Here is a 27,832-nt window from a genome sequence, read left to right as displayed (position 1 = left end):
CGTACGGCTACCGCGGCTGAGACACGTAGGTGCAGGGATTGTGACGTCGGCAGTGACACCAGACGCCAGATCCTAGGTGTGGAGGATGGTGACACGGAGTTGTGAACAGAAAATATCAAAGTCCACTCTAGGAAAGGGGCCTTTCATCCGGAAAATCTGCATCCGGGTCCGCCGGAACTTGCAGTCTCAGAATGGGGTAGTGGGCTAGAAAGAGGGCAGAACCAGTGTGGACCACGCCTGAGCTTCCCTGCTCTGTCCCCAGGGCGTATCGGGATCTGTCCCCACTTCCGGCCAGTGCAGCCTTGGTCTCCGCGTTTGCCACCACGTGAGTGTTTTACGTGCAGTGGGGCTAGGCTGCTTCCACCAGCTGCAAGTTGAATGTTTCCGATACTTTATGGTCAGGGTAGTCAGACCACTTACAGTGGTTGATGACCCGGTTCATTCTGGACAAATTAAAAACAGTTTAGGAGGCTGGGTGCGGTGGCTCGCACCTGGAATCCCAGCACTTTGGGAGGCTGAGGTGGGCGGAGTTTAAGACCAGCCTGGGCAACAGAGCGAGACCTCGTTTCTACAAAAATACAAAAACTTAGCCAGGTGTGGTGGTGGGTGCCTGAGGCCCCAGCTCCTCCGGAAGCTGAAGCATGAGAATCACTTGAGCCCAAGAGGTCGAGGCTGCAGTGAGCCATGATGGGGCCACTGCACTCCAGGGGGAGCAACAGAGGGAGACCCTGTCTCAAACCAAACAAAACAAAACAATAACAACCAAAGTTTATGGCAGAAGTTCTTCTTTCTCTCTAGCGTGAGTGGGGGGAGCTGTACATCTTGAGTGGAGCAGGTGGTGGCGCCTTCACGATCCAGGGGCCCCTGGCTGGAGGTGGCTGGAACAGGACCCCCACCAACCCAGTCAGAACGGGCCATTTATTGTCAGAACTACAATGTGAATTGCCACACTTGGCCGGTGGGGAGCATGCAAATTCACACCAAGGATGAGGAATGTAGGTTCCTTTTCTATTCCTCATTCACCCGAGAGGCAGGGACAAAAGCAAGGGCTCTGTTCCAGGGACTTCTTGGGCCAGGACATGAGCTGGGCCCAGGAGGCCCGAATCATTGCTTTAAAAGAACAAAAGTTACTGTGTATATTAATAAATTCCTTTATCCATCTTTATATTTAATGTGTTCTTTTCACATTTCTTAAGATGAATCATAAATCTGAATTCCTTTGAGACAAACGTGGATGACATCCTCTAATTTTCTTAGGTAATCGTTTTAGAATATATTGTAATTTCACATATTTCAGTGTTCTCAGAGCTATTTGAAAAAATATTTTTAATTTAAAATATGGGATAGTTTAATGTTTTGTTTTCTGTTTCAGAGTATTTTGTGTCACCTAAGGATATTGAGCCATGTAAAATGCATACCTTTTAGGAAATACATGATTTTGTTTAGAACTAATGAAAAATTAAATGTTCAATATTCCATGGACATTTACCAAGGGATGTCTACTCGCACACAAGAACGTTTTTTAAAATAGCAAAACTGCATTTTCAATTTTCAATAGCCTCATTAATATCCTTAATAAATGTTAAAGTGAAATATGTAAGTTAGCATTTCATTTTCTACATTTCCTGATTTTCCTTTTTCTTAAGTGCATGCTAGCTGGATTTTGGAAAGACCAAATCCCAACAGTTCACACTGCAAAGATTTCTCAAAGATTATTTCCAAATGAGGGTACCCTTCTGGTTTTCCTGTAACTAATACCAGTTTCTTTAAATTTTAAGTTTTTTAAAAAATTTATATCAATATTTTGATTCAAAATGGATTTAAAATTTGAATAGCTTCCCTTAGGTAATTGAACAGAAAGAACACTGGGATTCATCAGGGTGCTTGGGGAATCAGCCCTGCTCACTGCTTCTCCAGATTTCCAGAGCTAAGTTTGTTTCCCCTGAGCTGAGCTCATACCTGCTGGGAAGTGGACACAGATTAAGGAGCCAGGATTGTGTGCAATTTCAGTTGAAGAAATTCATATATCTGAGCCCTCCCATTTAGTTTTTCTGCAGCTCCCTCTCTCTTCACATAGGAGTAATGTAGCTCTGCCTGTATGTACCGTTCAGACACTTCAACCTTCTCTACCAAATATTTTGTTTTTTGGTTTCTACAAAATATGAGTTTGGGGAGTCTTCAAATAGACTGAATTGATTCCTCTTGAGTCTGCATGGGACACACATTGTCTACATTTGGAAGCCCCTTACGAGAAACCAACCCACTAAATGAATGTCTGGGTAAATTAAGGTCTGCTCACTGTGTCTCTGAGTCTCTGATTCCTTGCCTAGAAAATGGATCTGATAAAAGCTGAGGAGTGGGCCGGGCACGGTGGCTCACTCCTGTAATCCCAGCACTTTGGGAGGCCGAGGCGGGTGGATCACGAGGTCAGGAGATCGAGACCATCCTGGCTAACGCGGTGAAACCCCGTCTGTACTAAAAGTACAAAAAATTAGCCGGGCGTAGTGGCGGGTGCCTGTAGTCCCAGCTACTCAGGAGGCTGAGGCAGGAGAATGGCGTGAACCGGAAGGCGGAGCTTGTAGTGAGCCAAGATTGCGCCACTGCACTCCAGCCTGGGTGACAGAGCAAGACTCCGTCTCAAGAAAAAAAAAAAAAAAAAAAAAAAAAAAAAGCTGAGGAGTGAAAAAAATGACAATGCATTGAAGCATAATTTTTAAAATTATGATTTATTATTACTATCTAAAACAAGATTTTCCTGTCCTACCTTAGAAAATTTCCTTAGCTTTTCCAGAAGAAACTACAACCCTACCAAAGCACAATGGTTGTGGGAAGGCTGCTTGACTGGGTCACTAAGAAGTCCTGATGAGAAGATGGTCCATCTAAAATGCAGTGCAGTGTATATAAGGCAACATGTGTCCACATCACTTCCTGGGCATAACCAGCCCTACCTCCTCAGAAGGGATCTGATCCTAATGCACATGCATTTCCTTGGACAAAGGTAGGGAGTCTGATTCAGAGCTGCTCCAAAGCCTGTCCATGCAGAAGACTTTATACCTGTAGTTCTTGTTCCTAACTTGAATGTGAAGGAGTACACTCAGTTTCAGAGTGAGAGTTTTGATCTCTGTAAGTTCTATTTGAAAAGACCAGGGGTTGACCAAAAAAAAAAAAAAAAAAAAAAAAAGAGGTACAGCCAAGGATTGGAATAAAGTCATAGGAACAGAGTCAAGCCCAGAAGAGCAGCAGTATTGAAGGACAATGGATTAGGTTGCTAAGATGGATGGTGATCCTTACAAGTCAGCCCCTGTTACACTGTTTGCCTTGGGTCCACAGAGCTTTGCCATAGCTCTCTCTTGTAAGTTTCTTAAAATCACTAAAGAGGATTGCTTGAACTCAGGTGTCTGTCATCAGCCTGAGCAATATAGTGACACCTCATCTCTACTAAAATAAAAAAATTTATCCAGACATGGTGGCATGTGCCTGTAATCCCAGCTATGATTGTGCCACTGCACTCCAGACTGGGCAACAGAATGAGACCCTGTCTCAAAAAAATAAAATAAAATAAAATCATGAAAATGCCCCATTTTCTGCTATTCAGATCCTGTTCAGTTTCAGTGATGAAGCAGAGGTGGATCCAGACACCTGGAGCACCTCTTACTGCAGTTCATCTAAGTCAGCCTTTACCTGGCCCGCTCTGCAGTTCACACAGCCGGAAGGGCCTGCGCACGGGTTAGACGACTACAGTTCTCTCTGTCATCGGTTTTCCTGGTTTCTCATACAGCCCCTTCTCCATATATAGATACTGGAGATTTTGCCCAGGGGATTCTCTCAAGGTCTCAGTTTCATTAAACTTGTCAAGGCTTCCACAGATTGTTTTGCCACCTAGTGAGACTTGTTTCAAAAAAAAAAAAGTGAAATGGGAAAAAAATTAAGTGGCAAATGAGAATGATAATAGTCCTCACAGGTGAAGGTGTCCATACAGACAGGAGATAGGTGGCTTCATCTTGGTCAGCAGCTCACCTGGGCCAGTGGAATGTCTTCGTTTGGATAAAAAGGACTTTTCTTTACCTCAATATAGACAACCAGGGACAGAAGTGCACCATATGAGCGGAATGGCTTTCATAAGAGAACAGAGAGTCCTTAACATTTTTGGTTCAGGTCCCCAGAAGAATGAAAGTGAGCAATTTTGAATGGAAATAATTGTCAAATGGGAATATAAACTACAAATATATTGGCAACAAAGGAAGTTTAGCAACAATACTCCTTCGGTTTCAGTTAAAGTGATTTACTCTAAGTTGATAAACCAGTTGGTTTAAATGGTCACAGGACATTTTGTCTGTGAAACCTCTCTGGACCCCAATGACTCCAGTTGTAATTAGTCTAACTGCACATGTTCTCAACTCCCACAGGTCTCGGATCAGGCTGTAGAACTTAACACATGGAATGTTCGTTTGCTGTACATGTGTCTGTCTACTCAATAAAGTTTGAGCTTCTGTTCCTGGGCTTGAGCAAGGTGAACCACTTGGTCATGCCCTATCCATAACTCCTTTACAAATGGAAAAGTGCAACACAGTGATATGCCACTGGACATGAAGGCAGGAATCCTGGATTTGAGCCTGTGTCTATTTCTGCAGCTAACTGGAGGTGTGGGACAGAGATCAATGGATCTCAGATGCTTCTGTGTTCAGTGATCAACAGGTCTCAAATGTCACTGTGCAGGAGACTTAATTGGAAAAGTCATTTTACAAATTTAGATTCTTAAGAGATCCCCATTTGAAAGTGTTAGAGTGGGGCATAGAGCTCTAATTATAAGTATTCTAGGCTAGTTACACTGATTATAATTAACCAATATAGTTCTGGAAACAGGGACTTAAGTGATCTCTAAGGCTACTTCTAGTTCTAATATTTGAGTGTTCTAAGGATTCGTAGACATCTGAATATAAATCTTAGACTAATTTTTATGGTTTGTCAATTCACATGGGTGTGTGTATGCTCATGTGTGTGCTCATACATCATAAAAAAGTAGAACTATTCCTTTACTTCATGCAAAGTTCAATCCACAAATTATAAGTAAATTTTAGATAATTGGTTGTGAGGATAAATTTGTTAACACCAAGTTTGACAGAGTAAGAGTAGAGGCTGAAGATAATAAGGCACTGATCTAGAACATCAGTGAGGAGAAAGAGGGAAGGAGATAATTGCATTAAGATTTACAGGGATTAATGAGCAATTTATGCAGATTAATGTCATGGGTAAATTGTGTGACTTATTCAGAAAAGTAAGCATTCCTGAGTAAACCCCTACTTTTAACCTGAATGTCAAGTAAATGATAACAATATTTTCTAAGATTTAGAATATTAAATGAAGGCCAGATTTGGAAGCAAACCAATAAATTGCAATAAAGATATTACCTTTGAAGGGCCTATCAGAAATCCACTTAGAGTAGCTCAGTAAACTTAAATTGGATACATAAGTAGTGGAAGGTTGAAAAGGCACAGAGATAACCACACAAAAGAGATATCACCTTTTAACATATAGGAACAAAGGAGTAAAGGTACTCTCAGGGGCTAGCGCTCAAAATTATCTTACTTGTATGCAGCTAGAGCTTGAACCTATGAGGAGGAGATACAGTACCAGGTGCCCAGGTCTCTTAGTGGGTTACACCACATAAGTCATGCTTAAAATTTTAAGGGAGCAATAATCAATGACTGATGCACAGGCAAATGAGGCAGAGGCACTTGATAGCCAGTGTTCAGACTTCTGAGGAGGAGACATGGCCCAACAAGTGCTTGGATAGACAAGGTGCATAGAAAAGCAGATTGTAGCTCAGCCGGTCCTCTTACAACAAAGGAGGTAGAGCTAGGATGCTGCTGGTCCTTTTCTGGCATATTTGTGGGGCTGCTGAGAAAGTGGAAAGAATATAAAGCCTGAAGCCTGGAGCCAACCATCTGCTGCTATCGGAATGGGGCTGACAAAAACGGCGTAGGAACAGATGCCTTCACTCCTTGTCTTGTTTTCCACTCTCCTGCTAATACCTTTCATTAAAGGTGCTAACAAGAAGCTAACTGGCCAAGCAGTATGACAAATGCAGTTTTCAGAGTCCCAGCACAGCACCACAGAGCAGAGTAAAGAAGTCATAAAAGTAAAGTAGTAACACCATGTCATTAGTCCATAAAGAGTGGGAACCATGAGAATGGAGGAGATTGTTTGGAGATAACATGTATAATAAGAAGAGAATGAAACATAAGTGAAAGCAATCCTAGCCAAGAGAGCATAAGGAAGAGTCAGCAAAGACGACTGAGAATGTGTGGAGAAGACAAAGAGAAATGTCCAGCAGATAAACATTCTCACGGCCAGAAGACAGAGAAATTAAGGTGCAGGAGATAGATCACCTTGTAAAATGTTTCAGAAAGGGCCTGAAAGATGAATACTGGCCATAGGTCACTGGAGTTGGCCCTGGTAATTTATTAAGAGAAAAACTACTATTAACTGACCAAGGAGGTACCTGGTACCTTTATAAAGAGAAATTCCAGTAGTACGATGAGAGCTAAAATAATCTTCTTCTTCTTTTTCTTCTTCTTCTTCTTCTTCTTCTTCTTCTTCTTCTTCTTCTTCTTCTTTCTTCTTCTTCTCCTTCTTCTTCTTTTGAAACAGGGTCTCTTTTTTTTTTTTTTTTTTTTTGAGACAGAGTCTCCCTCTGGTCACTCAGGCTGGAGTGCAATGGCATGATCAGGCTTACTGCAGCCTCAAATTCCAGGGCTCAACCCCCAAGCAATTGGGACTATGGGTGTGAGCCACTATACCTGCTCAACCCCCAAGCAATTGGGACTATGAGTGTGAGCCACTATACCTGGCTTTTTTTTTTTTTTTTTTTTTTTTGAGACGTAGACTTGCTCTTGTCACTCAGGCTGGAGTGCAATGGCATGATCTTGGCTCACTGCAACCTCTGCCTCCCGGGTTCAAGCGATTCCCTGTCTCAGACTCCCAAGTAGCTGGGATTACAGATGCATGCCACCATGCCTGGCTAATTTTTATATTTTTAGTAGAGACGGGGTTTCACCAGGTTGGTCAAGCTGGTCTCAAACTCCTGACCTCATGATTTGCCCACCTCGGTCCCCCAAGGTGCTGCGACTACAGGCGTGAGCCACTGTGCCCAGCCTAAATTTTTAATTTTTTGTAGAGATGGGGTCTCCCTATGTTGCCCAGGCTGGTCTTGAACTCCTGGGCTCAAAAGATCCTCCTGTCTTGGCCTCCCAAATTGCTGAAATTGCAGGCATGAGCCTCCATGCCTGGTTTTAAGAGATTTCTATAGGTTGAGAAGGAAATAGGGTATAAAAACACTGGAGACAGGAAATGTGTGCTATATTTCAAGTCATTTGACACTGACAGAGAAAGAAGAGGAAAAAGAAAAAACGAAGAAACGAGACAGTCTAAACACACTTAGATTCTCAAAGGCAGTTAGTTTTATCTGAGACAATGTTTAAGGAATTTCTAGGGAAAATGCAGAACAGAAAAATCCTCTGATTGAAACAGATAACTTTACATATTTTCCTCCAGCATAGTTTTCAGAATAAGAAAATTAGCACCATGAAGACAAGTGGCAATACCAGAAGATCTTTCAAAAACACATTTTATTTTTTATTATAAAACATTTTACACATTGTCTTGTTCCAGATTTTTTTTTTCTCTTTTATTTACATCTCTACAGGAAGCCAGCTTAATTGAATAGAGAAGGACATTTTCTAGAGCAGCGCAGAGGGATTTTGCTTCTGTTCTGGGATGGTGTACTATAAGTCTTCTATGATGAAATGGTCTGTGATATATGCTTGCTTCTGGTAGAAAGCTGGGACTCCAAATTTTGGCAAATTAGGGAAAAGGCAAGCCTCAGTTTGCCATTGTTATGCTCTGAAAGGGCAGGGATTGCAGGATTACAACAGAGATTTTAGAAAGTGTCTTTTTTTCTATGTTTTTTTTGGTTTTTTTTTCAGTTTGTTTCAATTTCTTCCTCCATTTAACTGTTCACCTGAACCCACTGAGAAACGTTCCATCTTTAGGACTGCCTTTTGTTGTTCTATTATCTTCCAGCATGCTATGTTGTGGACATGCTAAGCAGACAAGTCCAGAAAGCCCGAAGATGGAATATAAATGTGACTAAGTCAGTAACTGTATAATCTGCTTCAGTCTCACTCTCCTCATTTGTAATAAGGGCATTGAATTCGATGACCTTTGGGGAACTTACTGCTTCAGAAACCCATGATTTGATCAATTCTCACTGCAAATGGCCAGAATGAAGATGTTGCTCAATCTACAGACAACTTGAATTTTGATATGGGTGCATTTCATTCTAAAACTTGATGTTTTAGATCAAACAGGTAAATGAACAAGAATCTAAACAGTTCCTACCTATAAAAGGGAGAAAGGAGTACATGACGTGATACTGCTGAAGCAGCCACAATTAGCATCTAGCAGGTATTCCCTTTACTGAGAGGTTCAATCTGCTCACATTATAGATATCAGAATCTTGGCACAGAGGGCCCAATGTCCTACATCTGTTTAAAGCCAGAGCTATAACTTTAGAACTGAATTCACCTGAGTGCCAGTCCAGCCATTCCATTCCATCTGTTTTATCTGTGTATTCAATGGCTCACTTTTATATAAAGTAAAAAAAAAATCATTAATAGGCCCTGTGTCCGGAACTGAGAGTGCAAAGGTCAGCAAGATATAGTGTCTGCCTGGAAGAAGTTCACAGCCTAGGAAGGGTATCTCCTTGTAGCATTGGGAACTGGACTGACATGGCTTCAGATAATCCAAACTTTGCAGATCAAAGAGAGACGGTCCAGAGAGATTTATCCCACTGATATCGCAGCCAGAGAACTTCACCTCTTTCTTTCTTGCAGCTGGTGCTTAGTTTTTAATGTTTCTTTCTGTTTTTGCAGCAAAATGGTGCTAATTCAGCTCTACAGCCCCCAATCTTTACTTCAAAGGTAAGACATTCAGCTTCACAGTGACCTTCCATTCTCTTACAAATTAGTGCTCTATGAATTGCTGTCCTGGCTAAGTAAAGAAAGCAATTTGTATTTAGTTATCTAGTAATTAGTAACTGTAAGATAAAATTACATCGCCCAGGCCAAATTCAGACTTCCTCATTACCATAACTCCTAGAGACACAGACTATTAACCTAGAAATTAGAAAAATCAGATGTTATCTGAACAGTCATGTCTGAGCTCAGGCCCCTAGTACAATATAATCAATGTCCTTATTAAATAGCCAATTGGAAAAAAACAGAAAAGATTTTCATATGTCAAAATCATACCCAGCTTGTACAGAAACAGAATGTTTCTTCCAAGGAAGGTGACAAAATACTTTCTAATTCCAATGAACAATCCTTATCAACAGATTTTTTTTTTTCATGTCTCCAAATAGTCTCTGATTTATAGCAAAAGTTAAAGAGTGTTCTGTTACATTATAGGCAGACCAATAGTAGATCATATGCCCTGGCATATGCTTTGGGAGTCTCACAGTTTTAGGTAGAAAGATAAACAACATGATGCTAGTCCTTCTCAATTTACTGTGCAAAGAACACTAATGGAATCATGTATTTAGCTCTGGCAAGCAAATTTAGAGAGACAGAGGCAATGTGTATTCATTCATAACAGAGATTAGGTTGAAGAGGAAAAAGTATGTCAAAACAGGAATCTTTTTTAATTGGTAAGATATGTTCTTAGGAAAAAATAGAGGAAGAAGTAGCAGTTATTCTCACAAGGAGTAATGTTTATTCCTGGAAATAACAACTTTGGGAGAGAAACAGTACATATTAGCTGCCATATATCTGAAATATTATCATGTGGAATATATTTTGTTAGTGCCAAGTTAAGGCAAAGACTAATGGAAAGAAATTGCAGGGACTTAGATTTCTGCTCAAATTAAGGAGAAATTTTTGAATAGTCCAAAGTTGAACTTGGGATACCGTGAACTACAGATCACTGAAATTTATCAGGCATCTGGACAATCAGTTGAGACACACACACACACATACACACACACACACACACACATATACATATACATGTGTATACATATATATAATGTATAGGGTGTTCAATACTGAATCAGGGCAGAGAAAAAAAAATAAGTAGAAGAACAAATGACAAACAATGGTAAATGCTAACATAGCATAGAGTATGTGCCTGCCACTGCCCAAGCAGTTATACAGAGAGATTGTTAAACTGTCCCAAAGCAGTCATTTTTACCTTCAGACTTTTAGTCATAGAACCTCTGGGTTTAGCTGGACACATGAATACTTAGCTAATCACATCAGCTCCTAGCTTCCTATTTCTATATGTCCACATGGACAAATTTGGAAAAATGAAAAAGGAGTGGAATGATGTGAGCTGCTTCTATGTAATCTTAATCAGGTTCTATACTTTCTAACCCTGCCTGTTAGCATATCCTTGGAACCAAATAAAATGGTCAACTGTTGAGGATGGTAGGGTTGACCTTCAGCCCAAATCACAACATAACTTGGTGAAAAAGAACCCTCTACCCTCACCTAGTCAACTTAGCTATTTTTGGACTTTTACATGAAAGAGAAATAAGGTTTTGTCTTTCTTCAGTCACTCTATTATTAAGATTCTTTATTATAACAAGTTAGTTTCTAATTAATATAACAAGTTTATTCATCTTCAAAACAATGCTATTATTATTATCATTTATAGAATGGAAAGTAAAACACAGGGTGCATACAGCTTATAAAGATTAGCACTGAGATCCAAACTCATATAGTTTGGCCTAATAACCTATGTTTATTACCTTTTATATTGATCATTAAATTCACTTCTAACTCTGAGATTCTATGTGATTATGGTGATGGTGGTGGTTCTAATTTGTGCCCAAACTATGCTTATTATTGTAATTCAAATACATCTGAGATGAGTTTTGTGGACAGGGAGCTATTAGGCATCCACATCTATAGACTGATCTGAATAAATTGGAGTACTGATTAAAGTGGATGGAGAAGACAATTTAAAATGAGTTTGTCTATTCTGGAGCATTGTCTGACATCTACGAAAAGATGCTGAGGGCAGAAAATCGGGAACTGATTTTACAACTGAGACTTTCATGGAGTCACTGAAACTTTCATGGGGACATTGTTCCTCGGCTCTGTTCTTTAGTTCTAGGCTTGCCTATTTCCAAATGTGCAAAACAAATACTACTTCCCAGGGAGCCTTTCTGTATTTCCTAATTAGAACCAAGTTTCCACATCTATGACTTCTCTTTATGCTTTGCATCTTTTATGGCACTTGTGAAAACTGTTTCATATTAAAGTTATTTGTGAATTTTCCTGTCTCATTGATATACTTACTTATACATGTTAAATGTATTGAAAGCTTATTTACCACTACAGGCAACCTATTTTCGAACAACACAGAAGGAATAGACTAATAACTTCAAGCAAATTAAGGTCAATGTCCATGCTTTATATTTTTACCTCTTCATTTTACCTACCTTTATCATAGTGGACAGAACAATTTCTTACAAGTGGTTAGCACACATTCAATATCTATTGGTTTTCTAGGACTACTGAGGACAGAATGTGTAATAAAGAAATGTAGAAATTCAGGAGCCATGAAGGAGCAGACAGCGGGCTTTATGATGCATGGAGAACCTCTAATAGGAAAAGCTTCACAACAGAAGGAACGAAGGATAGTTGAGGAGGTATGGACATAAACATTTCTTAGGAACAGAGTCGTGGCTGTATCAAGCAAAGAGAATCTCAAAGACGCAAAGACTTCAGAGAATAGTAAGCAAGATGTTAGTTTAGTGGTTTTAATGGTGTAATTTTCAACCAGTGTGTGAAAGCCAAAAAGTGTAAAATAATGTACGGATAAGAGATTTGGACCAACGACTCAGACATGAAAAAAAAATTAGCTGTCTAAGAATCTAGTAACATAACTTTAGTTTAATTTAGACTACAAAGGCTGTACTTCCCTAACTTAACAAATATGTTTGGCATTTGCCTCGGATAATTTTTTTTTTTTTTTCATTTTAAAGAAATCACTTTAGAATATGCTGGTCAGGCGTGGTGGCTCATGCGTGTAATCCCAGGGCTCTGGGAGGCCCAGGAGGGTGGATCATGAAGTCAGGACATAGAGACCATCCTGGCTAACATGGTGAAACCCCGTCTCTACTAAAAATACAAAAAAATTAGCTGGGCGTGGTGGCGGGTGCGTGTAGTCCCAGCCACTCGGGAGGCTGAGGCAGGAGAATGGCGTGAACCCGGCAGGCGGAGCTTGCAGTGAGCCGAGATCGCACCACTGCTCTCCAGCCTGGGCGACAGAGCGAGACCCCGTCTCAAACAAACAAACAAACAAAAAAAGGGTATGCTGAACCTGCGTTGCAGATTACAAAAGGAGGAAAGAGATCTAAAAGTACAAAGAAGTCTGAATTCCTTGGCAGAGCTGTTAGGGAAGTTGACTAGAAACTATTATGGTTGGAGATGGTCCCGGTCAATGTGGTCCCATTGTTTTGTGTCTGAGCTCAGGAAAAGGTTTTCAGTGACTGGTTTGCCTTGGAACCTTCAACTTTGTAAAAGTTGAGCTTTCTTCTCAAAAGACAGATCCTGGGCAGATTGTCATCTCTACTTCTAAAAGAATTTCCCTCTTACCTTGGAAAATTTGAGCAAGAAGAATGAGAGCAGCAAAAATAAAGAAAAATATTTTCATGGCTCCAGGCATCAGTGGAGAGCTGATGAAGGAAGTGCAGTAGCTGGAATCAAGCTCTTTTATCAAGGGGCATTGATTAAAATATGTTCTACTGCCCTGAAGGGGCTGGAAGTCATCCTTGGTTTGTAATGTTCATTGGGAACATACTATTTTCCATGCTCCACTGATTAATGTGTGGGCTGATGAATCAGATTTTAACTAAATCACATTTATGGGAGAGATGCAGAGAACCCTGCCTTTCTGCCTGGAATATTCTATTCTGTGTCTCTGCTTAGACTTCTCTCATTTTTCCTTCAAGTCTTATCTCAAGTATTACCATGCCAATAAGATATATAGCCACCATCCTTTTCCTAGTACATGATTTTACATAAAACCTATTCTTAAAATAATAATTAAAACAAACAAAAACCTTTAATTTTAAGTTCAGGAGTACATGTGCAGGTTTTTTTTGTTTGACAGGGTCTCGCTGTATTGCATGGAGTGCTGATGCTTAAGGGGAAAAGGGTTAATCCATCGAAAATACATAAAAACCGTTAACATGTTTTTATATTATTTAATTTACTTAAAGGGAGAAACAGACACTTCTATATTCATAGTAGAAAATTTTTACACCACTCTCTCAGCAACTGATAGAACACAGGGAAAAATTAGCAAAGTCATGCATGATCTGAACAATACCACCATTCCATTGACTGCATTGATATTTATAGAACAGATCATAAGACAACTGCAAAATACACATTTTTTTAAGTACATATGATACATTCATAAAAATGAACCATATGCTAGGCCATAAAACAAATACTGATGTGTTTAAACACATTTAAATTCTTCAGAGTATATTTCTCACCACAAGGGGATTAAATTGGAAATCTATAAAATAAGCTATTTAGGATATTTCCAAATATGTGGAAATAAAGCAACATAATTCTAGATTGTGTTTGTATCAAAGAATAAATAATGAGAATAATTAGAAAGCATTTCTATATATCAAATTTTGTGGAACACAACAAAACAATGACTTCAAAAGAAATTGGTGTACAAATACTTATTGTAGAAAAGAAGAAATGTTTAAATCTATGACTTAAAATTATGCTCTAAGAACCTTAGAAAAGGGAACAATGTAAGCCCAAGTATGCAGAATAAATGAAAAAGAAGTTATCACTACAGATCCAAGAAACATTAAACTAATATAAAAATTTTGTCAACATGTATATGCCAAAACATTTCACAACTTACATAAAATAGAAAAATTCTCTCAAAAATTTAACTTACCAAAATTGACACAAGAATTAGCAGAAAATGTAAGTATTTCTGTATCTCTTAAAGAAAGTAAATGTGTTATTAAATGAAGAATGGCTTCTGCTTAAGATGTAGAAATACATAAAGAAAATCATCCCACATGAAACAAATACACAGCAAAACACATGGCAAACTGCAAATATTCAGTTTCTTGAACTCTTCGGAAAGCTAAGGTCACAAGTCAGCCACCTACCTACAAATATAAGAAAAGACAGGAACCTCCAAAAAATAAAGACCATGAGTGCTTGCTTACCTGAAGCAGATTACCCCCAGAATATGATTTAAAAGGTTTCAGGTAAAGTCCATAAAGAATTGCTAAGAGCAAGCATAAACTAGAGAAACAATATAAACATCTGGGGTCACAGACAAAAGAGAAATTCACACCAACTTCTAACGTCTTCTCCACAGACTCAGCAGGTGCTTACAAAAAAGATTAGAGTATTTCGTGATGTAAGTTGGGTGAGGGGAACAGTAGCCACTGTGAGAAAGAACAAAAGCTTGCAAGAATCTTTCTCTTATATGGAAAAGAAAGTCTTAATTTCTTAATTAAGAAACTGGGGGAAGAACAACAGTTGTTTGTACAGCACTGGTGAATAAACAATCTAAAAAAATGCAAAACAAAATATTAAAGCTAGGAGAACTAGGAGAAGGGAGCACCTTAAAAAACAAAAACAAAAAACATCCTCTACCTTTGTCAACAGAGAAGGCATACATGCCTCCTGCCTGTAGAAAGATGACAGAATAACTGCAGCAAACTTCTCATCAAAAAATATGCAAGCCAGGCCAGGTGTGGTGGTTCACGCCTGTAATCCCAGCACTTTGGGAGGCCAAGGTGGGCAGATCACTTGAGCCAGGAGTTTAGTTTGAGACTAGCCTGGGCAACATAATGAGACCCCTATCTCTACAAAACATACGAAAATTAACTGGACATGGTGGCAGGCACCTGTGGTCCCAGCCACTCAGGAGGCTGAGGCGGGAGGATCACTTGAGCCCCGGAGACAGAGGATGGGGTGAGCCGAGATCATACCACTGCACTGCAGCCTGAGCTTCAGAGTGAGACCCTGTCTGAAAAAAAATCGAGGCAGAATAAAATGGAGTAACATCTTCACAATGTTCCAGTGAAGCCATTTGGCCCTGGGTTTTACTATGTGGGATTTTTGTTAGTGTTATTATTATCAATTCATGCACTTTATTTGTTATAGGTCCATTTTAGACTTTCTATTTCTTCTTGAATTAGGTTTGATATGTATGCATTTCTAGGCATTTATTCATCTAGGTTATCAAAATTGTTGCCATACAATTGTTTATAGTATTCCTTTATAACATTAAAAAATATTTTTGTAAGATCATTTGTAAAATTTCTCTTTCACTCATGATTTTAGTAATATGAGTATTCTCTTTTTTTCTTAGTCAGTCTAGTTAAAGGCGTGCCAATTTTGTTGATCATTTCAAAAAATAAATTTTTGTTTTGTTGATTTATTCTATTGTTTTCTTAGTCTCTATTTCATTTATTTCCACGCTAATATTTATTATTTTCTTCCTTCTGCTTGCTTTGGGTTTAGTTGGCTCTTCCTTAATTTTCTTGAGATGGAAGATAATTTATTGATTTTAAATCTATCTTCTTTGTAAACATAGGCATTTACAACCATAAATTTTCCTTTAAGCATTGTTTTAGCTGCATCTCACAGTTTTGATAATTTGCTGTTGTGTTGTATATTTTAAAGTGTTTTGGGGGTTCTCTTTAAAATATTTTCTATGTTCCCTTATGTTTTCTGCTTTGACCCATCATTTATTCACACTTGTGTTGTTTAATTTCCACATAGTTGTGACTTTCCCAAATTTCTTTCTATTATCCCATTTTGTTCAGAGAACATACTTTGTACGATTCCTATCCTTTTAAATGTATTGAGGAGCTTGTTTTTAAACCTAACATACAGTCTATTCTAAAGAATATTTCATGTGAACAGAAGAAGAATGTGTATTTTGCTGTAATTGGTGCCATGTTCCACAGATGACTTTGAGGTCATTGTTTTACAGTGCTGTTCAAATCTTATATTTCCTTGCTAATCTTTTTTCTAGTTGTTTTGTCTATTATTAAAAGTGGTGTATTAAAGTCTCCTGCTATAACTGTTGAATTCTCTATTTCTCCCTTCAATTCTGTCAATTTTCCCTTCATGTATTTTGGCACTCTGTTGTCAGGTGCATGTGTTTATACTTGTTATATTATCTTGATAGATTAAATCGCTAACATTATAAAATGCCCTTCATCTTTAGTACCAATTTTGTCTTAAAGTTTGTTTTGTGCACTATTGGTATAGCCACTACAGCTCTCTTTTGGTTATTGTTTGTATGGCAAATCTCTTTCCATCCTTTTACTTTCAGTCTCTTTGTTTCTGTGAATCTAAAGTGTAAAGAAAAAGTGTTCCTGGACTAAACTGAGGGTTGGGCTGCTATTTCTCATAGCCCGATAACAAGATGCAAATAAACTCGGGAGGAAGAGAGTTTTTATTTCTGCAACCAGTTATAGGGAGAAGTCCTGGAAATTATTGCCAGACCAACTTAAAATTACAAAGTTTTCCAGAGCTTATATACCTTCCAAGCTATATGTTTATGTGTAAGTGTGCATTCATCTAAAGACATAAGTGATTAACTTCTTTTAATCTATAACTAAGGTCTCAGTCCTGAAGACCTTCCTCTGGAGCCTCAGTAAATGTACTTAATCTAAATGGATCCAGGTGCTGGGGTTATTACCCTTATCTTGTCTCCTGCTAAATCACTGATGTTTGGAGAGTTTCTTCAGACCTCCTATAAACTTGTTTAATCCTAAACGGGTCCTGTTAAGAACTCCTTTGTTATTTTGTCATGCTTTAAGGCCCAGGAAAGACCTAAGCAAAACTCTTAGTGGGCTTTTGTTACATTCCAGCCTTTATATCAGGGCACTGGCTTTTTAAGCTTTTAATATTTAACTTAACCCCTCAGTGGGTACTAAAACAGTTGTTATGGAGGCTTGCATTAGTGAGACCTGGCCTGCCATGAAAGGGAATAATTTGTGACTAGGTGAGCACCTGTGGGAGGTGTCCTCTGCAGCTGCCATCTGGATGCTAGATGAGGTCATTAGTGAGGTGATATCAGGGCAAAGCTACTGGTCTACCACTTTGTATGACTCTGAGACACTCACATGAATCTTTCATTAAAAGAAACTTCAACTAGGTTCCAGAGCATTTTTTTAAGATAAAGCAATGCAGTATTTGGAACGAGTAAGTAGTATTCCAGTTTCATGGTGTTCTGTAAACTAGCAGCTGCATTTGCACTGTGGAGACCTGGGGCAGAGGAGCATCTGCCAGCAGATTAATTACTGTGAACTGGACTCTTAAGACCAAATACCCCACTTCCCACTTCCCTGGGGTAATTCCTGTATAAATGAAGGAAACACTCTAGGCTTCTTGAGGGCTGTGTTTCAAATCTCTTTTGGAAAACAGTGGATCATATGTAAATAGAGTGAATCTAAAAATTGAACCAATCAAGCATTAAAAGGCTTCCCCCAATGGATAGTTCCACAGAAAGAATTTAATATGTACAGATAAAGTGTTGGAAAAGATGACAATGCAAAGCGGGAGCAATGAGGCAACCCTACTGATAGTCACAGCAGAAATCTCCCACTGCCCTAAGATTTGAGGAAAAATGGAAGGATTTGTGTGAGCCTGGGAGCGGCACTGGCTGGCAGAAGCTAAACTTGCAGTGGGACTGCCAGGTGAGAGCAGAAGACAGAAAAGCAGGGGCTTTGCTGAGCAGGAAAAGCCACTGCTGGAAAAAAGAGAGAGTCAGGGAAAAATTCACATTGTCCTTCCTTCTTCAATCTCCCATTCTCCTAGGAGACACATTGACCAAAACTAGCCAGAAATCAGGAAGCCTAGAAAATGTAGTTTGCAATTAATAGTTCCCATTTTACTCAGCAAAGCAGAAAAAAACAAGGAACAGATTTGAGCACAAAGAGACAAATAATAGGCCCAAATGTTAAACAAAACATTGTTTAATCTCATACGTTAAATGTAAGTAACCAAGTTCAAGTCACTGGTCATAGGGCTGGTAATTTTGGCCTTTATTTTGTGAAGCTGAGTTTTATTTCACAAGGCAAAATTATACAGTCAACCATTTATGCACATTCTGTGTTGAACATTTTAAGTTAATCTCTAATCATTTTCTTTCACAGGTAAATACACCATAAGTACTAGAATCAATGAATGACAATATTTAGACAAACCAAGAAATAATGTGAATATAAAAATAATGTATTATATTTGATAGAATTATTATTCCATTAACATAGTTAGTACATACAGATGGATACACAAACCATGACAGCAATGTGCACACCAGTTACTGGATCCTAGCTATGGCTCTGAAGAATTAACAGCCTCTTGAGCCTCAATATTTTCAAATGTAAATAGGAGTAATAAAACCTACCTCATAAGGTAATCATGAGTCATATGAGAGAAGTATGGAAAATATTTCATAAATTGTAAGGTACTCTACAAATACATAGTAGTGGTGTCTGATTGAGCAGATACTGGGTACACACTCATGTCTTGATTTTTTTTAAAGGTCATCTCGCCCATCATGGTGGCTCATGCCTATAATCCCAGCACTTTTGGAGGCCGAGGTGAGCAGATCACCTGAGGTCAGGAGATCAAGACCAGCCTTGCCAACATGGTGAAACCTCATCTCTAGTAAAAATACAAACATTAGCCAGGCATGGCTGTGTGCACCTGTAGTCCCAGCTACTTGGGAGGCTGAAGCAGGAGAATCGCTTGAACCCGGGAGGTGGAGGTTGCAGTGAGCCAAGATCGAGCCACTGCACTCCAGCCTGGGCAACAGAGTGAGACTCCACCTCAAAAAAAAAAAAAAAAAAAAAAAAAAAAAAGTCATCTTTAAAAAATAAGCAATAAAACAAAACAAAGAGAGAAAGAAATGAGAATGATTCTGAGACTCACTCACTGTGTGATTTGGATAAGCCACATAACTTCTCGTGAACTTCTTTGAATATCCAGGTCTGCTTCTAAGGCCAGAAGTGTGCTGGTCTGGTTTGTCAGATCCTCTCTCTGCAGCAGAGAAAGTTCAGCCTGCAATTTCCATCGGGCTTCTCATTCTCCAAGCACTCTTTCCTGCATTTTCCCCGACCGAGCTTGCATGACTCACAGACAGCAAACTCACCTGTGCCAAGAAAGAGCTGCTGAGGGAGCTTTCCAGGAAATGTCTGGAAATGGGGAACATGTCAAAGACCACCAAAAAAAAGGGAGAGTTCATATGTATAATTACAAAGAATATTTTCAAGAATCAGCCCAGATTTTTCAAATATAGTTTCTGCTTTTTGCAGTAGGGAGTTGGGGAGAGTTAATTTTTAAGCAACAGATCATCACAATTCCTACTCTCCAAGTGTTTATAATCTTGCAGGGATCAAAAGTAAACCACAGACAGACAAAGAGACATACATATTACAGAACCATAAAAATGCATACTTGTTATGACTGTGAAGTTTGCTAGACAAAAAATGGGAGGGGTATATTGTGGTTTTGGAAAGATCCTTGAAGATGAAGTTAAGAAACTTAGGTTCAGCTCTAGTTTGGGCTTAGTAACCGGCAGGTTAAGGTCCACATTCTCATTTGTTCAATGGCCATTCTAGAAGCACCTGACTACATTTTTAAATCAGTTTAGGGATCAAATGGAATATTATATGCAAATATTTTCATTGTAATAATACCTACCACATAGGACTGTTTTGAGGATTACATGACAAAGTCCATTGAAAGTTTTTAACAGGATGCCTGGTACAGAGCAAACACTCAAGGACTAGTAGCAACCTTAATATTTCTCACTTTGAAATTCTGTCTAAAACCTTTTCAACTTTGTCTACAATATTTCTTTTAGTTTTGTTTACAATGTGCTTTCTTTCTGTATAAGATGACTTCAAAGAAAAGAAAAGATCTGGGGGCTATTCGTTATGAATAGCTTTTCTGCAATGGTGCTGAGTTTTCATTGAGGCAACCTCACTCTTTAATTTGAGCTTCCTTCAACTAACCTCATGCATTTGTGACATATATTATTACCAGACTTAGCAGCAGAGCTTGCAAGAGATGGGCAGGCATGTTCACAGAGCAGTGCTAATTGGGTGGTACAAGAATAAATCTAAGAACTTGGTTTAGTGAGCACCAATAGCTAATGGGAAAAGCCACTGAGTCCAAATGTCTATGGCCAAATTACAGTCCAGTCACAAAGATATGTTTCTGTGAAATCAAAGATATCCAAATATTATACTTGGAACAAGAGAAAGAGAAGAAGATAAGTTGGCGAACTGATTTTTCAGACAATTCTATTTTCGCCACTATCTCTGTCCCCTCTTTGCCTCCAGACATCAGAGAGAGCTAACAGCGCCAGAGTTCCTAAGAGAAAAAATAATTATATACAAGAGATTTAACTTACCTGATGGAAATGGTTGGGAAAAATCGAGTCCTGCCTGGCACTCTAAATGCAAAACAAAATGCATTTTGAAAATTAAAATCAACACAGGAATTAACACTGTATAAAACATTCCCAACTCCACATGTGACATAGCATAGCAGGAGACAGCAGATCACAGAGTTGCAATCTTTATTCTATTTCTCAAGGCCAGCATTCCAGGTAACCAGCAAAAACAAATTACAAAAAAAAAAAAATACACTATATGCTGTTTGCTCTTAGAAAATGTCACTGTAGGTCTAAGAAATTCCCATGACAGGCGCTATGAGAGCTTGACCATTAAGGTCAAACATGAAAGAATCAACAGGCTTTATAATCTGCCCAATCAAAATCCCATCCATTTTTACTTACCTGATGGCAGTTGAACCAAAACGAAGAACACAGCAAATAGAAAATAAAATGTCTTCCTGATCAGTGCCATCTTTTAGGGAAGACTCTTCAGAATAGAGATTGGGATTTCCTTCAGAAGACCCAAATGAGAGGCTCATTTTTATTTAAAAGTAATGGGGAGATGCTCTTGATCAGTGAAGTGAATCAATAAAACACAATTATATGCTTCATTTCCCAGGATCAAGGGATGATATCATGGATAATAATCCTTGGCATCCAGAAACTCTTTTATTTTGGGGAGTCTAACTGGTATAGCGGAAAGAACACCAGGCTAGAGGTTGAAAGAGCAGGGGCCATGCGAGTTTTCACCATACTAATGCAGGGGCCAGAAGCTAGTGGCCCCTTTCATCTCTTCCAGCTTCTGTTTTCTGGGAGAAAATAAGAATCCACTCGCAAATTCTGCCTGCCTCTCAAGGTTTTGTAAGAATCTAATATGATTATAATGCAAAAGTGTTTTGAACATGTGGAATGCTTGGAAGGAGGCCTGGTACCATGTAAGAACTCAATAAATGTGGACTCTCACTTTTCTAGCTTTCCTTTTTATTGTCTACAAGTATCACAGGGAGAAAAGGAGAGGTAGCAATCATTTTGTCAAGTTAGCTCTGAGTCCCCTTTCCTGTAAGATATCACTTCACACACCAAAGCCATAATTACTGCATATTTTAAATTCATTAAGGACATGAGTATTGGCCCAGATGGGTGGCTTATGTCTATTATCATAGCTTTTGGGAGCCTAAGGCAGGTGGATTGCTTGAGCCCAGGTGTTCCGAGACCAGCCTGAACAACACAGTGAGACCTTGTCTCCACAAAAAAAAATTTAAAAAAATTCACTGGACATGGTGGTATGTACCTGTAGTCACAGCTACTTGGGAGGCTGATGTGGGAGGAGCGCCTGAACCAGCAGTTTAAGGCTGCAGTGAGCCATGAGCATGCCACTGCACTCCAGCCTGGGCAACAGAGCGAGATCCTGGCTCAAACAAAACAAAACACACACAAACACACACACACACACGGAATGAAAAGCAAGATTTATACTACTATCTTCCCCTCAAATAAGTCCTGCTTATTCCTACCCTGTTGCCTATATTTATGCAACGTTCTCTTCTTCATTTCTGTAATGTAAAGTAGAATAATTTTAAAATATAGACTACAAAGTATATGATTTACAAAGTATATGACCTTGAATACGTTGCTTAATTTGACGAACCTCAGTTTCCTAACCCTTAAAATGAAGATATAATTACGGTACTTAGTCACAGAGCATTTGAGAGGCTTGACTGAGATAAGGTATATAAAGTGCTTAGCAGAGCTCCTGGCTACTATCACTGGTACTACATGCACATTTCTCTCTATTCAGCCTTGTGCTCAAGTTTTCTGTAAACCTTTTTCAAGTCCATTAATTCACCATGAACCTTTTCTGACCTATGCAGGAAAGCACTCATTTGTATGTTGCTGCTGTGACTTGCAAACAATTCAGATTCAGAATCCAAGCTAATGCCTGTATACATAGGGGATAGGGCCGAGTCTCCAGGCTTTCAGCTTTTAGGCATTTTGTATAGCCTGCATCAGGACCAGCCTCCTGGGCAAATGCCCAGTGAAGTCACAGCTCCTTGCCTCAACTTGGGGTTTAATGCTCTGCAGTCACTGTGTTGAAAGTCTTAATAACTTTACCTTTGAATATATGCATTGTAAATAAGTCTAATGGGACAGTGGAGCATGCTCTGGGACTTTGGAAGCATGGCTTATGTGCACTCCAGACTACCTTCCCTTTTCACCTTCCTGGGAGTATTCTTAGCCACTCATCCCTCACTTTTGGCACCTTGGGCCCCACCTGGCCTCCCCCTTAAGATCCCCTTCCAGCAACCATCCATCCCACAGTGACCTGGGTGTGAATGTGCAGAGGACTGGAGTTGAGTGTCTAAGCCCTGAGTGTCTAGGGCAAGGCATGATGGTTACCAGCCCCCTGCTGGGCCAACAGTGCCATGGTACAGGTGGGCAGCATGGCAGGAGTAACTACGAAAAGCGTGCAGCATACAGCAAGATTCACATTTTTAAACAAATATATGCTTAGGTCAAGCCCTTTGCCAAGTTTACAAAGCTCAAAAAGACTGAATCTGGAATTCAGATTCCACCTCACTACGGTTCATCAGCTCTTAACTGAAGCATTGAGATATTGTATAATTACTCTCATTTTACATATGAGTAAACCAAAGCTGTTCAGGAATACAGCCAGGATTAGAAACCAAACTACTGGACTCCAGATTTTTTTATTTTTTCTGTGTCTGCCCTACTCTGTCCTCCCTTCATCCCCACTTTCCTTCTTGAAAACTTTCCAGAATCAGAAAAATGATGAGCTGTAGACTGAGTGACACCCACTGAGGTTGGGTGGGCTCTGCGCAGCAGAGCATGGAAATCCTCTCATTTCTGCTAAGCCTCACTGATCAAGATGTTACTTGGTCTGGAGAAACGTATAAATGTGGGTGTTTGCTTCTCTTTCCTCATGGACACGGTGCTGATCTCTCAAGACCCACCCGGTCATGAGGACTTTCCTCTTTCTCTTTGCTGTGCTGTTCTTTCTGACCCCAGGTAAAATGGGCATCTTTACAGGGAAGGTGATCAGAGGTGGTGTCCCAGAGACAGGGTCCCCTTCAGTGAATGCCTGGGAGTGATCAACCCATCTACTACAAGAGGTGATATCCCCCAACGCCTCTTCTGTAATTCCTTTGCATTTCACATTGTTATCTAGGAGGGGCTGTCACAGGTTTGAAAGAATAAAAGAAGGCCAGGAAGATGCCTTTTGGCATCCAGTCTCATGCTCACTAAGAAAAACAAAAATTGGGAAAAAATTAAAAACAAGGATAGCAGTCTATGAACCTTTTAAAATTTAGTTATGGTAGAGATTGAGACAGGTAAGGAGAAGGGACAGGTAAGGAGAAGGGACAGGTAAGGATCTGAGCTTAGAGACACCTATGCATTCATTCCAGTCATGGCAACAGGTAAAGCAGCATAACTTGGACTGCCATTTCCTGATCACATATCATCAAGCCACGTACTGTGATGAGAGCTTCCCATAAAATGCATCTAGTCTTCCAGTGCCAGCGCCTTTAAGGAAAACTCTGTCCTACCCCTAATTTAACGGCAGTTAGAGAAAATCTTTTTGGGTTTGAAGGTCCATTTTACAAATTTTATTACAGATGCAGAAATTGTGCCTCAGATGGGCTAAGTGCTTCTCAGAGTCTTACAGATAACCAAAACAAAGCCAGGATAGCAGCGCAACTGTCTTGCCACAGTAAGAGGCATTAAAGACACCCTTCCCATAGCAAAACTCTCTTCACTTTCTCCTGCTCCTGGGAATCTCCAGTGGCTCCAATTGTATCCTCTTCAAAAGTAAGGCTTAAGACCAGGCTCATGTGAGCCTCCAGAGAGCTGAAGAAAGGGATTCTCAGAGCCCACAGCAAGTCCCAATTTGTGCCAGATGCCAGTGATATACGATCCCAGGTATAATGCTCAACTTTTCACACCAGCTGCTCATAGCTCTGGTCTGTTTTGTGACAAGCCTGTGAGAGTAGATTCTGTGTCAAGACAGGAGGATCTAGGACTCACAGTGACCTATGCCATATTCAGGCCACTGGTTTTGATATGCACATTCGAAACTGGCCAGAGGTATCTTTTTCAGATCACTCATACTTATTATATAATTCGTCAAAAAAATGATGTTATGTACTATAAAATTATCTGTTAGATAATACTATAATTATAAAATTATAATTAGTTACTATAATTATTATATAATTATAGATACTTATCTATAATTACATAACACTTGTTATATAATTATTAGATAATCTAATGATTATCTCTTAGATATACTAGAGTATAATACTATACTATAATAGTATTAGAGAAAATCTTTTTGGTTTAGTATAGTATTATAGTATAGGATAGTGTATACTATAATTATTTACAGTGTTACAGTATGGTATTATACTAGTATTATATACTATATAGTATTGTACTAGTATATATTATATATACATTTTTTTTTTTTTTGAGATAGAGTCTTGCTCTGTTTCCCGGGCTGAAGTGCAGTGGCACAATCTCAGCTCACTGCAACCTCTGCCTGCTGGGTTCATGCGATTCTCCTGCCTCAGCCTCCTGAGTAGCTGGGATTACAGGCATGTGCCACCATGCCTGGCTAATTTTTTGTATTTTTAATAGAGACGGGGATTCACCATGTTGGTCAGGCTGGTCTCGAACTCCTGACCTCGTGATCCACCCTCCTCAGCCTCCCAAAGTGCTGGGATTACAGGTGTGAGCCACTGCATCCGGACAGATACTATACGATACTAGTATACTATTACTAGTAGTATTATATACTAGTAAATAGTATAGTATATATACTAGTATAATACACTAGTAGATAGTATAGTATATATACTAGTATAATACTCTAGTATACAGTATAGTATATATACTAGTATAATACTCTAGTATATACTATAGCATATATACTAGTATGATACACTAGCATATAGTATAGTATATATACTCGTATAATACTATAGTATATATACTCGTATAATACTATAGTATATATACTCGTATAATACTATAGTATATATACTCGTATAATACTATAGTATATATACTATATTATTACTAGAAGTATTCTATACTAGTATATAGTATAGTGTATACACTAGTATAATACACTAGTATATAGTATAGTATACTAGTATAATACACTAGTATATAGTATAGTATACTAGTATAATACACTAGTATATAGTATATATACTACTATAATAAACTAGTATATAGTATATATACTACTATAATAAACTAGTATATAGTATAGTATATATACTAGTATAATAGTATACACTATTATACTAGTATATGTTATAATACTAGTATTTTTATAGTATATACTAAGTATACTACAATACTATACTAAACCAAAATGATTTTACCTCAATACCACACTATAGTCTATAGTATAGTATTATATTAGTATCTGCCTTACAGTAGGGCAGAGAGAACATAGACCCCTGCCAGTGAGAGCCAGAGTTCATCGAGCTTTGAAATAGTGGAGTATTTTCATTTATGAACTGACGTGCTGATCCTGGATAATGATTAGTGCATATGCTGGCACTAATCCATCTGGCTGTAAGTTTTATGTAGATGTGAATTAGGCACCTTTATATGTTGACATTAAATGTATGTACATTATAGTATAGACATTAAATGCAATCTCTGTACATCTGATGCCTTCATTATGTATACACAAATTGGGCAACTCTAAAATGTTGATCCTGATAAGACGTGCTGTCTGTCCTTAACTTGAAGCAGGCTGCTCTTGGGACTGCCACTGATAAAGCCCTAAGGTGGGAACTGGAATTCTACGCAAACTGAACTGAAAAAATCTTAGAAAAACATTCCCAACATGCTGCACCCTCCTTCTCTAAAGCACAAGTTTTCCACAGTCGTTGCTTTGGTGAATATGGAGGAGAAATCAGGCTGAGCCTTCCAAGCAAGTTTCTATCTATCACAGTAAATTCATTTTCTTTTTATATCTTTATCCCTTCCTTTGCTCGGGTCTGGAGCTATCTCCTCAGTCTCAGCTCTTGCTCTACTCTCACCAAGTAGCAGCCTCTGAGAGTGCACCAGGAAAATTAGCCGCCTCTGGGAGTGTTTATGGGAACAAGTTGATAATTATCCCCAACAGATTTTGATCAAAGAACCATAGCTTACGTTTCCCAAAGCTCCTACACAGCTTGGTCTCAAATGCTGGAAGACAAATGTATTCTTTCTAGTATTTTACCCTGTGTGACTACGAGACTGAAATATCAGATAAAAATCAGGTCCCCTACCATCTCATCTACCGGTAGGATATGGCACTATGACAGCTTGTGAAAAAATCTTCACCAACTAGTCATACAACTGTATCTGGTAAACATACATGTCTGAAAAGGGAATTAATCCAAATGGCTCCTTCCCTCGTATAGCCAAGAATGAATTTTTTGATGAGAAATGCGGCAAACTTAAAGGGACATGCAAGAACAATTGCGGGAAAAATGAAGAACTTATTGCTCTCTGCCAGAAGTCTCTGAAATGCTGTCGGACCATCCAGCCATGTGGGAGCATTATAGATTAATGCAGAAGATTTAGGTTTTCAGAGAAGTATACATAACCTAGCTTCTTTTTACTCTTGCCTCTGCTGTAGGCAGACACTTTAATAAAAATAAATGACTGTCTTTGCTCAGTTTGTCAAGTGTTTCATTTAGAAAGGAGAACAACACTGCCTGACCTTGATGCTCCCTCCATCCTGGTTTATTTTTCTATCATTCTGGAGTAAATAAATTGTCCCAAAGCCATCTGATTTTTTTTTAAAAGAGAACTAGAAGAGACTAGAAATCAACAAATCTCTAGCTTGTATTCAGTCAGTTGGCGCTTACTAACCTATTGAGATGAAAGAAGTAAACAAAAGAAAACAAAGGAAAGAGACAGAGGGAGGTAGAAAGAAGATGAATAGGTAGAGAAATGAGCACACTGTTTTTTAATACAAAACAAAATTTTATTCTTTTTTTTCTTTTTCTTTTTATTATACTTTAAGTTCTAGGGTACATGTGCACAATGTGCAGGTTTGTTACATATGTATACATGTGCCATGTTGGTGTGCTGCACCCATTAACTCGTCATTTACTTTAGGTATATCTCCTAATGCTATCCCTCCCCTCTCCCCCCATCCCACAACAGGCCCCAGTGTGTGATGTTCCCCTTCCTGTGTCCAAGTGTTCTCATTGTTCAATTCCCACCTATGAGTGAGAACAGGCGGTGTTTGTTTTTTTGTCCTTGAAACTGGAAACCATCATTCTCAGCAAACTATCACAAGAGCACACTTTTT

General features: G+C 38.9%; 3 protein-coding genes and 1 long non-coding RNA gene across 4 annotated transcripts; 2 read left to right on the top strand and 2 right to left on the bottom strand.

Annotated features, from left to right (window-relative positions):
• The first annotated feature begins 42 nt into the window (after positions 1-42).
• Positions 43-18,913, top strand: LOC129042999 (uncharacterized). Its single transcript, XR_008504266.2, has 3 exons — positions 43-325; positions 8,934-8,981; positions 18,625-18,913. It is a non-coding gene; the product is annotated as an uncharacterized LOC129042999 (long non-coding RNA).
• Positions 8,822-12,820, bottom strand: LOC129042997 (beta-defensin 107A). Its single transcript, XM_054499456.1, has 2 exons — positions 12,663-12,820; positions 8,822-9,051 (listed from the first exon to the last, which is right to left on the bottom strand). Exons 1-2 carry the CDS (start codon positions 12,730-12,732, stop codon positions 8,909-8,911), a joined length of 213 nt encoding a protein of 70 aa, XP_054355431.1. The 5' UTR covers positions 12,733-12,820; the 3' UTR covers positions 8,822-8,908.
• LOC129042996 (beta-defensin 105A) lies at positions 18,098-20,998 on the bottom strand. Its single transcript, XM_054499455.2, has 3 exons — positions 20,887-20,998; positions 20,500-20,541; positions 18,098-19,233 (listed from the first exon to the last, which is right to left on the bottom strand). Exons 1-3 carry the CDS (start codon positions 20,954-20,956, stop codon positions 19,109-19,111), a joined length of 237 nt encoding a protein of 78 aa, XP_054355430.1. The 5' UTR covers positions 20,957-20,998; the 3' UTR covers positions 18,098-19,108.
• A 2,426-nt stretch (positions 20,999-23,424) lies between these two features.
• LOC129042998 (beta-defensin 106A) lies at positions 23,425-27,182 on the top strand. The gene is made up of 2 exons (XM_054499457.1): positions 23,425-23,511; positions 26,934-27,182. The coding sequence occupies exons 1-2, from the start codon at positions 23,463-23,465 to the stop codon at positions 27,080-27,082; spliced, it is 198 nt and encodes a 65-aa protein (XP_054355432.1). The 5' UTR covers positions 23,425-23,462; the 3' UTR covers positions 27,083-27,182.
• Positions 27,183-27,832: the final 650 nt, after the last annotated feature.

This window comes from Pongo pygmaeus, chromosome 7, assembly GCF_028885625.2.
Source record: "Pongo pygmaeus isolate AG05252 chromosome 7, NHGRI_mPonPyg2-v2.0_pri, whole genome shotgun sequence".
Taxonomy (NCBI): Eukaryota; Metazoa; Chordata; class Mammalia; order Primates; family Hominidae; genus Pongo; species Pongo pygmaeus.
This window is presented reverse-complemented; position numbering and strand designations above follow the sequence as displayed.